We start from the raw sequence: 15,651 nt of genomic DNA, 5'->3' as shown, positions 1-15,651 counted from the left end.
CCCTGTAGTTTCTATAATGCTTTCCCTTTCCTGGCCTAAAGTGATATGTAGTGTAGATGGTGTGCGAGATTCTGGAGTGTGTGAACTGATGGATATTACTGTATTCTTCTGTCATGCACCCTGGCATTTAGTTTTCAGACAAGACTCTGGCCAAAATATAAGGGAAGGAGAGAAGGAACTATATTAAACTGAAAGCTAAACTGTCCACTAGAGGGCAACCTCTGCACATATTTTGTTTAGAGACCACCCCTCCCCTCAACTTTCAAACATTCGAGGAGGAAGATTTACAAACAATTCACTGAAAAACATTATCTAATATTTTTCTATTGTGAAACCTAATACAAATGCCCTATTTCTCCACTGCTTCCTTTGGAAAGGGCTAGAAACATACAAGAAAAAGTTAGGTATCGGGGTAACCGTGCTAGTCTGTATCCACAAAAACAACAAGGAGTCCAGTGGCACATTAAAGGCTAACAGATTTATTTGGGCATAAGCTTTCGTGGGTAAAAGAACCTTACTTCTTCAGATGCAAAGAAAAATTTAGAGCTCAGTGCTTCATTCTATAGAGTATTTGAATAATCCTTCTGCAATTTGGACAAACTTCTGCCAAATTATACTGCCAAAGCTGATGTTCACTCATAATTAACTAACCTTAAATACAAAAGAGTACAACAGATGCCATGTTATTAAGCTGATAATGGGCATATTCAGTACTTTAACAAGCCAATTTCTTGAATGGAGAACTCACTAAATTTATGAAGCCAATTAACGGGAGTTCAGTCACTTAAAATATTTCACAGCTAGATTGGCCGCTTCATTAACTCAGGTAGGAGAACAGAACAGTAGTCTCCACTTAATTGTTTTCTTTCAACAGTCAACAGCAAGCCTTCCAACCAATTAAAGTGCAGCACTGGGGGAACTAAAAGATGGCAAAAATTAAGATTCTCAAGGCTCTAGTGTTAGGAAGAGAAGTCCCTCACAAAGAGATAAAAGTATTTCCTATAGTGTTTGCCCTCTTGAGCTAACCCATGAAATTACAATACATAAAAATTCAGAACCACAATTTAAAATAACTATAGATTTATTGATAAGTAGCAACATTCAGAAGCCATAGATATTTACTGCTTCTACTCTTAAAACACACACATCTATAATTCATCCAAAATAGCTTGACACATCTGTTTTCAGCTGTTGCAGTGTAACAAACTTATGCCATCCATTTCACTCATGGATTATGCTAATCCACCGCCTGTTACAAATGTCAGTTTCTTTGTTGTGGAAAATGAAAATATCAGTTTGTATAGCATACAGTAGGACACTGTCTGCATCAATGCACACAGCAGACTAACGTGCAATAAGACTATATATTTGACAGCAAAAAGGAATTGCTTTCTCAGTGTCAGTCTTGCATGCATGTGGTGCAACATCCACATTGTAGCTACTGTAAAGTCACTTCTTCTTGTATTGTGGTTTATCCTTTAAAACGACTTTATTCTTACTACTAGCAGATAATGGCCACATAAAAAGTAAAATCTGTGTCTTTAAAAAAAAAGGGGGGGGGGTGGAGAGCTGAGGGAAATTGCTCTATACATGCAGCTACTCCAGATGAGGAAACAAAGCAGGATTTTGTTCCGGTTTTTTCAATTACACTAGTGATTAGAAAGTTTATGGCAACAATTTAGCCCTCTTGTTGTAGTTTTAAAAGGGCAGTAAAAAGGGCTATTCCATACTCCAGGGTTCTGCTTTAGCCATTTCAAATTATTATAGATAACATGAACTCAAACTCTCCTTTCAGTACATTCAAGTTAGATATGAATATAACATACAGTATTCAAGTAACTATTTGAACATTTTAGGGAGGTTACTGGGGTTTACTAGAATTTGATTATCTTGTATCCAAGAAATAAAGCTTTGATAAAGACAATTTTCAGATACTTAGATATTCTAAAACCAAATTCAGAAGTTTAACAAGGATTCTTTGGATCATGCATTTTAAAGACATTTAATCTAGTTTAGAGGTTTTATGCTTTGTTCAAAGTTTTGGGTTTGATTTGGAGAGGTACTAAATATCTACCACCCCACCAAGAGTAGCAATTGCTTCTAGGGTTTGAAGATGAAGGTGTAATTTGCTAATTACTCGGTCTTTGCAGAGTTACTAACACCTAAGAGGACATCTTTGGAAAACAAACTACTTAGAATTCATTATATTCTGTGATGTTTCTAGGGTTTTGTTTGGTTTGTCTGTTTTATTAAAAACATCTCTTTAAGACTTGGTAAACTTGTATAAAACCAGGATCTTTGTTAATTGTTCATCTGCTCATTTCTGAGTTCTAATTCCTTGACATTGTGATCATCTTCACAGCAATTATCATAACCACAAACAGGGGACTGTCTTTTCAAGGGAGGAATAAGCAGCATAAACTGAGAGGTAAAACTCTGAACATAAAGTTCCGGGTTTTATGCAAGGGGCCTAAGTAACAGGGGTGGCAGGGGAGAATCGTGGTCCCATTAAGTCAAAGGAAAAACTCCCATTAACTTAAATGGGAGCTTAGGATTTCACCAGGAGAGGGAAATATTCTTAATATAGAATGTTTTAAAGTTTTTTATGTGCCATCAGCAGCTAAGTGCAGTTTTATTGGGGGTGAGGAATCATTTTATATTGCTTACGTTCAAACTGGAAAAATCACTGAACTGTGAGCGTCTTACTTTGTTTTACAGTTACATTACTTAAAATAATTAAATAAAAGATTTTTTCATTAGTAAGCATTCAAAGCAGGCCATTTACTACAAATTTTCTTTAGGTGGAACAAGAACCACCAGATTTCATCTGCATTACAAGTGAGAAACATTCAATTCAATAATTTGCATAAGAAAGAAAATGCTTTAGACTTCAGTGGGCCCAGTTTAGTGGCTTTTGGTCACTGTGGATCTCTTACGAATAAAACGGTAGTACAAGTACTCATCCTGAAATTCAAATTCGTTGGTAATATGCTGGATGACTCCTCCTTTTGCCAGTCTGTCTCCGTACATCACAGCTTCACCACGGTCAGAAGCAAGGCCAACTTGGATAAGCCAGTTCACCAGCTCACAGCCAAAGAAGATGCCAGTCGAGGTCTTTGCACCACACCTGTATGTCAAAGGAATGATTCACCCATATGTTCTGTAAATCTGCTATCACCACTGCATGATGGGGGAAGGCAAGGAAAAAATATGGGGAAACAAGGAAAGACAGCATGATAGTTAAAAGTATGTTAGAAGAGAACCTATTAATTCTGTATGTTAAGGATATGCACATTTCATTACCTTTTCCTAAACACCTCAATGAAAAGCAAAATGCATGCAAAGTTCTGGTATGCCTGTAAAAAAAAACTTTATAGGACTCTACACAGCAATCCTACAACAACACACATACACATACAAATTATTGGATACTTACTTCAAATGTATTCATTAGCATGACCACTTCTGTAACAGAATACTTGATTTAATTAAATGTAAAATGCCAGAAGCATTAGGTACTCAGGCTGCACTTCAATGCTCACCTTTTCTTCAAGTTTAAATAGCCACTGAATAATTGTGTATATTGTAGATAAGTCATTTAATTTGACTATCTCACTGAATCTTTATTTACTAGAGGGAACAATTGAGAACAATATGACACTGATGCAAGACGGAAGTGTTTTGTTTTGCTTTTTTGACTTAGTGATGAGGCAATACTACTAATATTTTCTAGTCAGTAGTAGGGAACTATCACTCAAATTTACCTGTGGTAATGAATATTTCTGGTTATCTAAAATCTGCTCTATGGAACAGGGTTTCTGAAGTTTAAGCAAACAAAGATGATTAACAGTTACACAAGACAGCAACAACCAAGGAACTTCTTTATATTTTAATTAAAACAAGCAGTAAAAATAAGAGCAAATATTAGCTTATATTAGTGGAGCAACTAAACAAAGAACCAAAATCATAATAGTAGGATATTAGATACAGTATTATTAAATTAAGGAGAAATTAGATGAATATTTAAATAAGGGATAGAGGGATTGCACACATTTTCTCACAAATGGAAATAAAGTGGGAAAGAAATGCACAATATATAATATTCAAATATAAAATGAAATACAAATATTTGATATCAGAAATTGGTATTTTTTAAGTACAGAGACCCAAAATATATGTGCAAGCTTATGTTTCACTCTTAAGTCTGATTAATTCTCAAATGAAACAAACTATAAAAGCAAAGAAATAGTAGGGGGGATAAAATGCCATGCACCACAGGCCTTGACTTTTCATTGTGCCAGGGAGTGCTCAAACCCTGGCTCTGCCCTAGCCCCAGCCCCCACTCCACCCCTTCCCTTAAGGCCACCCCCTTTCTACCCTTGCCCTGTGTTTTCCTGCCCCATTTCACCCCCTCCCCTGAGTGTGCTACATCCTCGCTCCTCTCCTCTCCCCAGAGCCTCCTGCAAGCAGCAAAACAGCTAATCGTGATGGACAGGCGACAAGGATGGGCAGCTGGGCCCGCTGGCGGGCAGGAGGCACTAGGGGGAGAGGGAAATACTGATGGAGGCTGCTGGTGGCTGCTCAATACCCACCATTTTTTCCCCATGGGTGCTCCAGTCGGTGCTTATGCCAGGCACCATGTATGTACAAAGTGCACCCTGTTTACTCTGTAAAAATACTTCCTGATGTGCCATGTTTGCTTGTGTGGTAGGAAGCCTGCTACATGAACTGTGTTAGTCTATAAGGTGCCACAGGATTCTTTGCTGCTTTTACAGATCCAGACTAACACGGCTACCCCTCTGATACTGTACCCCTATGTTCACCCCTTTTACAAGATTATGATAAATTTCTTACAAAATATGCCTTATGAGGTATCATTTGAAAACTCAATTTGCTGACCATTATTGTCCTTGTAAAATGTGTATGGCAACATTGTGTGTAAAGTTCTAAGATTCTACTGTATGATATTATTAAAACATGTTCCAAATTTGGGGGGCCATCAGAAACCAGTTTTCCAGAGACAAAACCTAGCCAATGCCTCAGCCAGGTGTCTACAAAATCAAATGGACCATCATCTGGTTAAGTGGCCATTCTCTGGCAAGAAAAAGGATGAGAGTGAAAAGTCTACATCTTGACAAAGAAACAGCATGGAGTTCCCATACACACAGACTTTCTGTCTCCTGAACCTCAGCTGGAAATGATTCTCGAAGAAGAGAAAAAACTACAAGGGAGAGCAGACACCCCAAATGATCTCTCCCTTTCTCTCTATCCATGGCATCGACAACACTTGAAGAACAAAGGAAGCAGCACTGGACTGGGGGAAGGATCCTGACTGAAAGAAATTCAGCCAGTAAGACTGCTGAACCATGTGGTGAGACAGATCTTTGCTTTGAATTTACTTTAGTTTGTTAAGTTAGGCATTAGTTGTGTTGTACTTTTATTTTCATGTAACCAATTCTGACTTTTACAAGTAATGAGGCATAGTCACTGAAAATCTCTCTTTTTGTAGTTAATAAATTTGTTTTATTGTTTTACCTAAACCAGTGTGTTGGACTGAGGTATTTGGGATCTCCGTTTGGGATAACAGGATTTGTGCATATAATTTTCTAGTAATGAAATAACAAACTTTCTATGAGCCTGTATTGTCCAGAAGAGCACTGGGCAGGACAAGACGTATATTTCTAGGGTAACTCTGGGACTGGGAATTTGCTGGTGTTGCTCTGCAGTGTAATTCACAAGTGGCTGGCTATAGCACTCATACGCTATAACTGAGAGTAAGTTACATGCTGGAAGCTGTGAGAGAGCAGACCAGGAGTGGTTGCTCTCACAGCAAAGCCGTGTAAAAAGGACTCCAGGTTGGAGAACTGAGGGGATAGCACTGTTCATTAGTCCAGGTTATACCCTGGGTAAATGTCACAGATTGCCTTACTTCATCCTTCTTTAAAGAATTACTCATACATCATGGGGAAATCTGAAGCATTCTGATTAGAAAAGTCATTCCTGCCTTTTCTTTATATCATGGGTATTTGCAAAACAAATATTTTTAAGTTATTCTGCTTCTGCTGCTCCTTCTCCCCCACCTTCCACCTCAAACATGGTTTGAGGCATCGATTTGTTTCCGAAAGCTTGTGTGACATCACAAGATGATTATAACTTCATATGAAGAATAAGCAACAAGAATGAACTTGTAAGGGATAAGGACCTACAAATCCAGAATCACATGAGCAATCTTTACAGGCGTAGCCATAGCAAATGCGTGTAAGTATAGGATGCAGGATTAGACCTCCAAAGTTTTTCTCATGCAAATACTTTTAGTCACAACAAAATGAGGTTTGATGTTTCCATTGAAGACAAGTTAACTAAACAAGCTGCTAAATACTCATCTTTCACATTGATGTATACTGCAGTTTGAAGATATTTGCTATGGCTGTAAACACTAATGGAAGTGCTATCTTATTATTCCCAGCCTGTGATCTCTGAACAGTTTACTGCAGTTTAAATGAACCTCTGTAAAGGAACAGAGCCCCACCTTCTGTCTTTGACAATGCTTCTGACACAGACATCTCTGTGATAATGAACAAACTGTTGACATGTCATCCTGATCTCCTCAGGTACAGAAGACTCTGCATGTTCTACTGCTTCTCTACTACCCCAGAGGAATTCAAACCTGAAAAATAATTAAGCAAGAATTCAACAAAGAAACTGGCAATTTAAAATGAAAGCTGGAAAAATATTATAGAACTCGGGGAAATCCTCCACCATTTCTGTCACCAATTCTGTTATAATACAGTGCATAAACTAGCTACCCATGATAGAACTTCCTAACCCATATACTGTTGGCCTTTGAACACTCAAAAGCTTGATTCTAGCTAAGGCAGAGTGGAGGCAAGGAACTAGATATACTTCCATGATTCAGAATTGCCCGGACCCTATGCAATTTAGGATTGCCCATGGGTTGCAGTCCTCTCCCAAGCTCCAGCCACAACCTAAGTTCTTCCCACAGCTTGGGGCAGTGTGGGGCTAGGGAGACCCAACTTCCTCACATAAGTTGAATATTCAGCTTCCCTGTGTTTGGGGAAGCAGCAGTGGCTTTGGCAGTTTCACTTGTACCAGCAGTGAGAGCTCATTTGCAAGCTAAGCTTTAAATGTAATTTCAGCTGAGCTTTTATGTCCCACCAGATTTTCAGTTTGGCACCCACTGACTCTGATTAGCCAGCAGCAGTGACATTAGGGCATGGCCAGAAGATTGCAGCTCACTGCATGCGTCCATGCCAATCTAATCATAGAATCATAGAATGTCAGGGTTGGAAGGGACCTCAGGAGGTCATCTAGTCCAACCCCCTGCTCACAGCAGGACCAATCCCCAACTAAATTCCCAAATCGCCCCTCAGGGATTGAACTCACAACCCTGGGTTTAGCAGGCCAATGCTCAAACCACAATTATGAGAGCCGGAGCATTGTAAATATGGTTGGGGAAATTAGTGCAATAATATGGCGAACTTTTAAGTTAGCTGCTGCCAGTATTGGTAGCATTCCCCCCCCTACAAACCTTTGGCATGCAGTATTACACACCTACATTTTGCATGCCTATTAAATTGTAAGTCAATGGGCATTCAGGAGAGGTACCCTGGAAGGTGCGTGGACAGAAGAGGAGGTAGGAGCGATGGAGGCAGAGGTTTAAAAGATCAATAACATTATTAATAGTTATCCTTAGCATTAAATCTGCCTAGGTAAGTGTTGAAAAATTGGATTTACCTTCTTTTGAATGGCAGAATGATTAAATGTTTATCCAAACCAAAAATACCAAAGGATATGAAGCCCTGGAAAAAAACCACAACACAGAAAAGTATCAGTATTATAAACCTAGAAATGACATTATTTCAGACCCAGGAAAGAAAAGAAAATTAAAATAATCCACTGAATTTAGTGCCATCAGGATTGAATTTTGTGGCCGGGACACTATTACAAAGAATAAATAGGATTAAGGATCCTTTAAATTTTGGACCTAAAGAGACAGACAGAGGCAAGTATGCAATAGGCTGTCAAAGAACTTCTCCAGCAAGGGGTCTGGTAAATTTATTCAGGTAGATCGACATCTCATCTGCTACTACAAACACAACAACATCCTTCCAGAGCTATCTGCATGATAAGACCAGCCAAAATAAAGAGGAGAATAAGTTGATAGCAATTTACTTCTGGAACACTTGTCCATCATACAAAATTTGCAAACAGGAGGCATAGCAGGAACAACCTGTGAAGCAGAAAATGCCATGGTAGGCAGCCAAAGAAAATTGGATGAGTGACCTGTTGAAATTAATCACTGCCCCTTTCTAGAAAACTTGATACACTTCACATTTTATCAACCCTCCACTGAAGGTCTCAGCATGTTCTTTTCTATCACTGCTGATTACCAAGATGTCTGTGTGCGTATACACATACACTGAGCTGACTCCTTTCTTATCAGCCTACTCCATGTTCTCAATACATTCAGTGATGCCACATTCCAGCACATGTGGCCTCAGAATCTCATCCAAGGTGATGAAGTGTGACATAAGGATATACTGATTTGTGACAGCAAATTATCAAAGATGGCTGGAAAGGGGAATTTGTCTGTCAATGGAAAATTCTTCAATTTGTGTGCTAGTAAAATGATGACACACACACAAGTGTAATGTTATTTTGATTACACATTTTAAGAAGCTTGCCAGAAGGCATCAGAGGTTTTTTTATGGGTCTGATCCTGCAAATTGCTAGCTTCTTCTGTGAAGTGCTGACCACCCTCAACTCTCATTGATGTGAAATGCTGACTGGCATCATCAATGAGAGCTGAGGACATTGCAAATCCTAGAAGGAACTAGCACCTCGTAGGATTCGGTTCCATTTTGGCTCCCGGATCACTTCATGTTATTTCAGCAATGTTTGCACCATAATATCTGTTAAACACAAGAAGAAAATATTCCCAATTCAATGCTTGGTGTTTTAGCCAAAGGACACCTACTACAAAGGGGAAGATTTTCAAAGGTAGTATGGTCCCCAAGGGCTTGTCTACCTAAGAAAGTTGCATATATAACCTGATATAACCCAAACCGTCTTTTAAACCGATATGGTTACACTCATACAAAAGGCTTAGTTCAATGGATGGTGGCTTATTTCAGTTTAGTTTAAGATGACTAGGAACAGGTTTAACCAAACTGAAATAAGCCACCGTTATACTGAAATAAGAGTGTGGCTACAAAGCTTTTTGCCTCATTTAACTAGATTGCTGTGAAGTCACACCTTAAGTTAAACTGGGGCAACCTTCTACTGTAGACAAGGCCTAAGCCCCTTTGACTTTCAACAGGCATTGAGAACCCCGCTGCCATTTGTGCCAGTGTAAATCACTCTCTAATGTCCAGAAAACACTGTGCAGTTGAAAAGACTCTCAGGTACGCAGAAGCCAAAACACTGAAAGAAAAGCATGACAGAAATTGGAGGTTTTAGCATAGCAGAGGGACTTCAGCCAACACAAGAGTGCTGTCTGCTACCAAAACATGCAAAGATGGCAGCTACCAGAGTCAGCAGCCAAGAGAAAAAAGTGATTTCAAAGGAAACATTGCTAAGTACCTGACCAAAATTAAATACAGCACAAAAGAACTGCAATTCCACGTAGAGCCTTCCAGGTTCTTGGTTGAACAACCACCACAAACAGCTGGACAGATTCTGTTAAAAATATAAATTAAGTGTTAGAAAATTCTCTCTTCTTCACAGAAGATAACAAAAAAACCTCATTTATTTTCTTCATGCAATAAGTCATCTAGAACAAAAACAGTCACTGAAAAGTAACCTGCTACATTCCTTTTGAGGTTCAGTAGCTGTAAATTGGACCCACATAGTCTGATCGATTTTAAGGGTAAAATGTACCATCACTGCTGAGGGCCTGCACCTCTAGCACCCTAAACAAAGGAGGACCTTGTTCTTTTATGTTAACCTCTATGCATACTTAGGTGATCAATAAGTAGCAAACCTGTCTGAGCCAATATTTATAAGGCAGAAAGCAAACATTCCTACTGAGCTGAACACAAGCATTTTCTACATTGTTTTTTGCTTTTATGGAAGCTCAATAGCAGCTGAAATGGTGCTGGTAGGCACTTCAGCGAACATAATCTGGAAAAACAAATGGTATCTTATGTGGGCATAAAAGTGAAATAATTTTTGAGTAGCAAGGGGCTCATAGTTCATTTAATAGTTTCTGCAACTAAAAATCTGATAATTGATTTATAGATAAAACTGGGGCCAAAACTTCAGGTACCTCTTTATCTTATGGGCTACCACAAAAATGTATTTATAATTATTTGAAATGTCTGATATACGATATTTGGAAAAAAGGAAAACTTGCTTCCAATGACCTAGTTCAGCGGTTCTGAAACTATGGGTCAGGACCCCAATGTGGGCTGTGACCTCATTTTAATGGGGTGCCAATGCTGGCGTTAGACTTGCTGAGGCCCAGGGCTGAAGCCCGAGTCCCACTGCTGAGGGCCAAAGCATGAGCCCCACTGCCTAGGGAAGTGGGGCTCAGGTTATAGGCCCCCCTGAAGCCCAGGGCAGCAGGGCTTCGACCGGCAAAGGCCTCAGTCGCCCCCCTCCCCCCCCGGCACGGGGTTGTGCAGTAATTTTTGTTGTCAGAAGGGGGTCGCGGTGCAATGAACTTTGAGAACCACTAACCTAGTTAAAAAGCAGTTCTGCTCTGACTAATAATGGCACTGTGGGGTTCACTAATTCTTCTTAGTTTCTATATCAAATATACATTTGTACTTGTAAAAAGTGTGTTTTTTGTCAGCCCTACAAACTCTACTTGGGCTCTGAAAGTCAAACTGGGTTGTTTCCTTCTTCTGCATCGCCACCAGCAATAGAGTTTCTGAAGGTCAAATGCTGACTTAGTTACACTCCAGCAAACAGTCTGGAGTCTTCAACAACATCTCACAGGAGTCACTGATTGGCTCTAACTGGAAGGTAGTAAATAATTCTTTTGATGATGCAGCAAAGGAATAGAGTCTAGCTTACTGGGTGGCTGTGTGGAGTCCACAGTGCTAATATAAAACAGCACGAATAGATTTTTCTGTTTTATTTTATACAGGTTCTTATACCATGTTCATCACCATCGTATTTGTCATCGATAAAGCAACCTGAATTCTGAATCCGCACAGATCTGTTCAGCAAGAAGGAGCCATTTTTAGGTTGCCCCTTTTCAAAGAACTACTGCACGTTTAAAAAGCTGACTAGTTGTGTAGTGAAGAAAGATATCCTGAAAAAAGTCTGATGAATTGGCAGACCAATGAGAAGTCAAATTTTGTCCCTCCCCATCCTGTTGTCAGCCCTGACTTGTTCACTGCCATCTGCAGTGTTAATGGTACAGAGTTAGCACAATTAATTTTGTGATGTACTCTTCTAATGAACAGAACGGAGACACACACATTCATTTAATATAGTGCAGACTGAATTGATGTTGACCCAGAAAAATGGGGAACTACAAGCTTTTTACTGGTCTTTCAGGAAACCTATATAGACAAAGTGTCACAAACCACTGATCTAATCAATGTCAGAAAGAGGAAATACTTACAGCAAACAGGCCCACAATGAGAAGTAAACACAGCAACACATGTCTAGCCAGTTGTTTGTCTCCACTCTGCAGACGTTGTTCTTCCTGTGCCAATAGGCAGTTTTCAGAACTGCACTGACTCTCACACTGATTTGCTGCAAAACATTAACCAGAATTTATAATTAGGCCTTTTAACTTAAAACAGTCTGATCATTCTGACCCTGCTGTCAAGAAGTGTACTAGCCAGCTTGTACAACACTCAGTCAAAAGCCACAATCTTACAACAATCCTTTAGAAGCAATGAGGAGGAGGAAGTAATGGGGAGAGATGGTAGAAGGAAGTCAACAACAGGAACGTCCACACACAGCTTTCTTCATTTTTGGGACCTACACATTAGTCAGAGCTGAAATGACTGATTTAATCATTGGTGACACACACTGTAGTCTTGAACAACTCAGGAGTTCCTGGCTCCAAGTCCATGCACAAACTACATTATTACTACTTCTGGAATTTGCATGTATAATATCAATTGTAATTTCTGTGCTGAGGCTGCATGCACAAAAAGGGAAATTTTAATGTTACCATTAACTATAAATTCTTCAGACAGCTGTCCCAAAGCAGACTGCTTGATTTGTGGTGGAGATAGTTACTCTCTCCCTAAGCAAGAAAACCTTACAAAACAAAAACTTTTGCTGCCTAAATTACAGCTCTACACTAGTGAAAAGTTTAGTAGTGGTTAGCTCTGAGAAACTGTTCCTGGCAGTATTAAAGAAATTAACAGTTTTGCGGAACAAGTTTTTACTCCGACAATGAATTTCCAGTATAGTGAAAGTATTTAGAAAAACACTGTCATTTCTAACTTGCTGTATATCCCAGCCTCGTTGAGCTACAGATTAATCAGTTAATTTCTTCCTGTTTTTTCCAGTATCAAAACTCTACACAGTTGTTAGCATACAATTCTAAAGCAATGTACCATAATCCCACAGCATTAAAGACAGCTATTAATACCCTTACCGAATGGATATTCCTTTTGTTTCAAACTGCAAGTTACAGGTAGGTTATTAAAAAGTTCTCCGTACTTGCCACTAGATGGCAACAAAAGAACTGCATGAAGAGGACATTAATATGTACTACACACAAAACAGGATATGTGTCACTGCAATTCGGTAAAACAGTGGGAAGCACGATCAACTGCTGTAATTAAGGTTACATGAGTGTTTCCATTGTAACCCCTATCAGGCTGAAATCATCTCTACTTGATTTGAGCAAATAAGGTTCAGCTATTTGGGGGTAGGAATGAAAGAGGCAACACACATTTACCAACAAAACCCACATCCCTGTGACATTTGTTCGAATGGCCCTACAGCCTAAGTGATTGGGAATAAACTGTGTGGAAATAGCCCTCACTGAAGAGACTTGATTAAGTGTTGCAGTGAGAAATGGTTTGGGTTCCAAAGAGTTCGGACCTGTTGAAAGTTACATGTGCATGCAGTACGTATGGAATGGAGTTGCCTGTAAAGCGTGCAGCTAAGGAAGGCTGCAGTGTGCATGATCACTTTGATGGCTGTTGAGAAGTAAAGATGTGCATGGGCTGGACCAAGGGTTCTCACAGGATGCAGAAAGTTCATTGTGAACTATTCTTCAATTTCCATGGCTCTTTCAGAGCCCTCAAACACTTACTTTCCCAAACTCCAAATACTTGGAAGGGAATGTTCCATATGAGGGCAAAATACAATCTACAGGGCTAGATCCAGAGCCCACTGAAATCAACAGAAATACTTTCATGGACTTTGGATTAGGCCTTTCATGCCAACCCCAACAGTTTAGGACCAGGAATTTATGAACTGATAGAAGTGCCCGATATCTTGAAAGTTCCATCCCTTGTGTGAAGACTAGTACTGAAAGATCTGAGGACAAATCCCCTAAAAGAGTTGCATTCTGTGCAGCTTTCTAAATTGTCTGTTACAAATTAATAGTTCTGGACAATAAAAAATGCTACAGCTGTCTCTGATGGAAGAGTGTAAACTATAAGAAGTTACATGATAGCAAAAGCCTTCTATTTTAATTAGAAGTTCAGGATATCCAAGTAGAACAGTTAAAGTCATGACATCTCCCAATTTAGTTTTTGCTACTATTGCAATCAATAGATAGAATATTATATGAGAATACATTATTATTGTACCTGTCTCGGTGGGAGGAGTACAGCTATCATTAGTGGTGGCATTTGACCCTGGCTCTCCCTCTCCAGAGCAGCATAACTCACCATTTATTGTTTGACATGAACACCAACCTATTAAAAATATTAAGCATTAAAGATAGTTAGTGTTTCCCTGATTTATAGTAATGTGATGGGAAAACAAAATTATTCTATTCTCTTCTAAAAGAAGAACATTGATTGAACATCTGCAAATATCCAAATTACTGACTGCCTAAAGGAGAAGGGTGTGACAATTCTCTTCCAGCTTCCATTCAGAGAGGGTCTTTTTCAGACTCCTAGTATACTAAAGTTTTCAAACACAACATTACATTATGGGAGCAATGTAGGTGCTCTTGGCTACATAAACAACGTAAGGGAGCACTGGCATAACAGAGCACACTAAATCCAAATGAGTAGGACAAGGAATAGTTTGTCCTGAAAGAGATGGGTTAGTGGGCAGGGTGCAGATGAAATGGTCTGAGATGCCTGATCAATGAGATCTATCACATGGATACCACATACACAACACTATATTTTTAAATACATACACCCACAGTATTATGTATAGGGATAACTAAGAAACCTCCCTTAAATCATCATATTAAAGTAACTGAGAGAAAGTGCACTATTAAGGTTATATTTTCATGCATCACCATAGCAGCTTAGCATTTCTCAAGAACTGACAAAGACAAGCTTTTCTCCTCCTCCCGCTCCTCCTTCCAACAGGTAGAGGTTAAACTCATGCACAGAATTATGGTTTATCCCCAGCTCCCCGTTTTTTGCACAGCCAGGCACTGTACCTCTTTCTGCAGATGATTCTACGAAAGGTGGAGAGCCACTGATTGATGTCTGAGTCTCCTCATTCCCTTCCCTTTCAGAGTTCTCCATCTGGCCATTATGTGAATATGGGTTCAATACCTCATAGTCAGTCTCCTGTCCATTTCTGTTCATACACAGAAGTGAGATTCCTGATATCAGAATGCTGATGAATAGGGTCACTGCTGTGGTAACCATCTATCACAGGAAATCAAGAGAAAAGATATGCCTTCTTAACATAAGAAAATGTAAAAGCCTGTTTTTTGACACATTGAATACTAGTACTTTCTAGAATCCAACCCTCCAGGAGCACCTAAATTTGAACAAACCAAAATGTATTTCTATATTTATGCCACAAGACATAATGTAGCTAAAAGTCCACTCAGCATGCTTAGCTGAGCTGATCTTCCTAGCCTGGATAACCTGCAGATGGTTCTTTTTCTTTGGCTTTTGTTCTGTAGGAACCCTTCTCTCCAGGCAATGAGGGCTCTCACTTACTTCCTGTCCTTTCCCCCCATTTCTCCTTCTGTGATTCTTATTCCAAGGACAAGTGCACTCTCTTTTCCTCCATTTGCGGGGCTCCATTTTCCACCCCCTGTCCTTCTGCAAGTCCAATTAGCCTTTCTGTCTGACAGATCTGCCATCAACGCACAGTATCAATTTGGAAATTGTTTTAGTACTTGTGACAAGTACCAGATTGGTAACCCTGCAGACTCATGTTCTCTCTATCCACCAGCAAAGTAAAACTATAGCAAGAGGAGCTTCCTCACATTGCCCCAGCTGTGTACATCATGCCAGAGATGAATGGACAATTTATCAGTAAGAGTGTAGTTCAGACTCCAGGCGCTTTCAGTCCTTGGTTTCTCTGCCAAGACTCCCAACGAGGATGCTAATTATTGCCAGTTGGTGTAATGCTCTAGTAGTGTGGACACCTGTCTATAGGACCTTGACTAAGACAACTGATTAGCCATTAGATGGTAACAACTTTAGCTAACTACCAAGCTTAGCTGGATTCAAACTGGTAACCTAGAGCAGTGTTTCCCGAATGGTGGGTAGCAACCCA

At 39.6% G+C, this 15,651-nt stretch overlaps 1 protein-coding gene across 11 annotated transcripts in view; it reads right to left on the bottom strand.

The window, feature by feature from the left end:
- Positions 1-459: 459 nt before the first annotated feature.
- GPR155 (G protein-coupled receptor 155) overlaps positions 460-15,651 on the bottom strand; it is a 55,373-nt gene continuing 40,181 nt past the window's right edge. For 10 of the 11 annotated variants that reach the window (XM_030580036.1, XM_030580034.1, XM_030580042.1 and 7 more), the window contains 7 exons: positions 14,573-14,786; positions 13,758-13,865; positions 11,597-11,730; positions 9,604-9,699; positions 7,756-7,820; positions 6,530-6,667; positions 460-3,127 (listed from right to left, as the gene is read on the bottom strand). In XM_030580036.1, coding sequence (XP_030435896.1) covers positions 2,905-3,127; positions 6,530-6,667; positions 7,756-7,820; positions 9,604-9,699; positions 11,597-11,730; positions 13,758-13,865; positions 14,573-14,786 — 978 coding nt within the window. In that variant the 3' untranslated portion in view covers positions 460-2,904. Of the gene's footprint in view, positions 3,181-6,529; positions 6,668-7,755; positions 7,821-9,603; positions 9,700-11,596; positions 11,731-13,757; positions 13,866-14,572; positions 14,787-15,651 lie in introns of all 11 variants that reach the window. The other variant, XM_030580041.1, reaches the window with a different exon arrangement.

The sequence above is a fragment of the Gopherus evgoodei genome, chromosome 11 (genome assembly GCF_007399415.2).
Source record: "Gopherus evgoodei ecotype Sinaloan lineage chromosome 11, rGopEvg1_v1.p, whole genome shotgun sequence".
Classification (NCBI taxonomy): Eukaryota; Metazoa; Chordata; order Testudines; family Testudinidae; genus Gopherus; species Gopherus evgoodei.
Note: the sequence above shows the minus strand (reverse complement) of the source record. Positions and strands in the feature narration are given on the sequence as shown.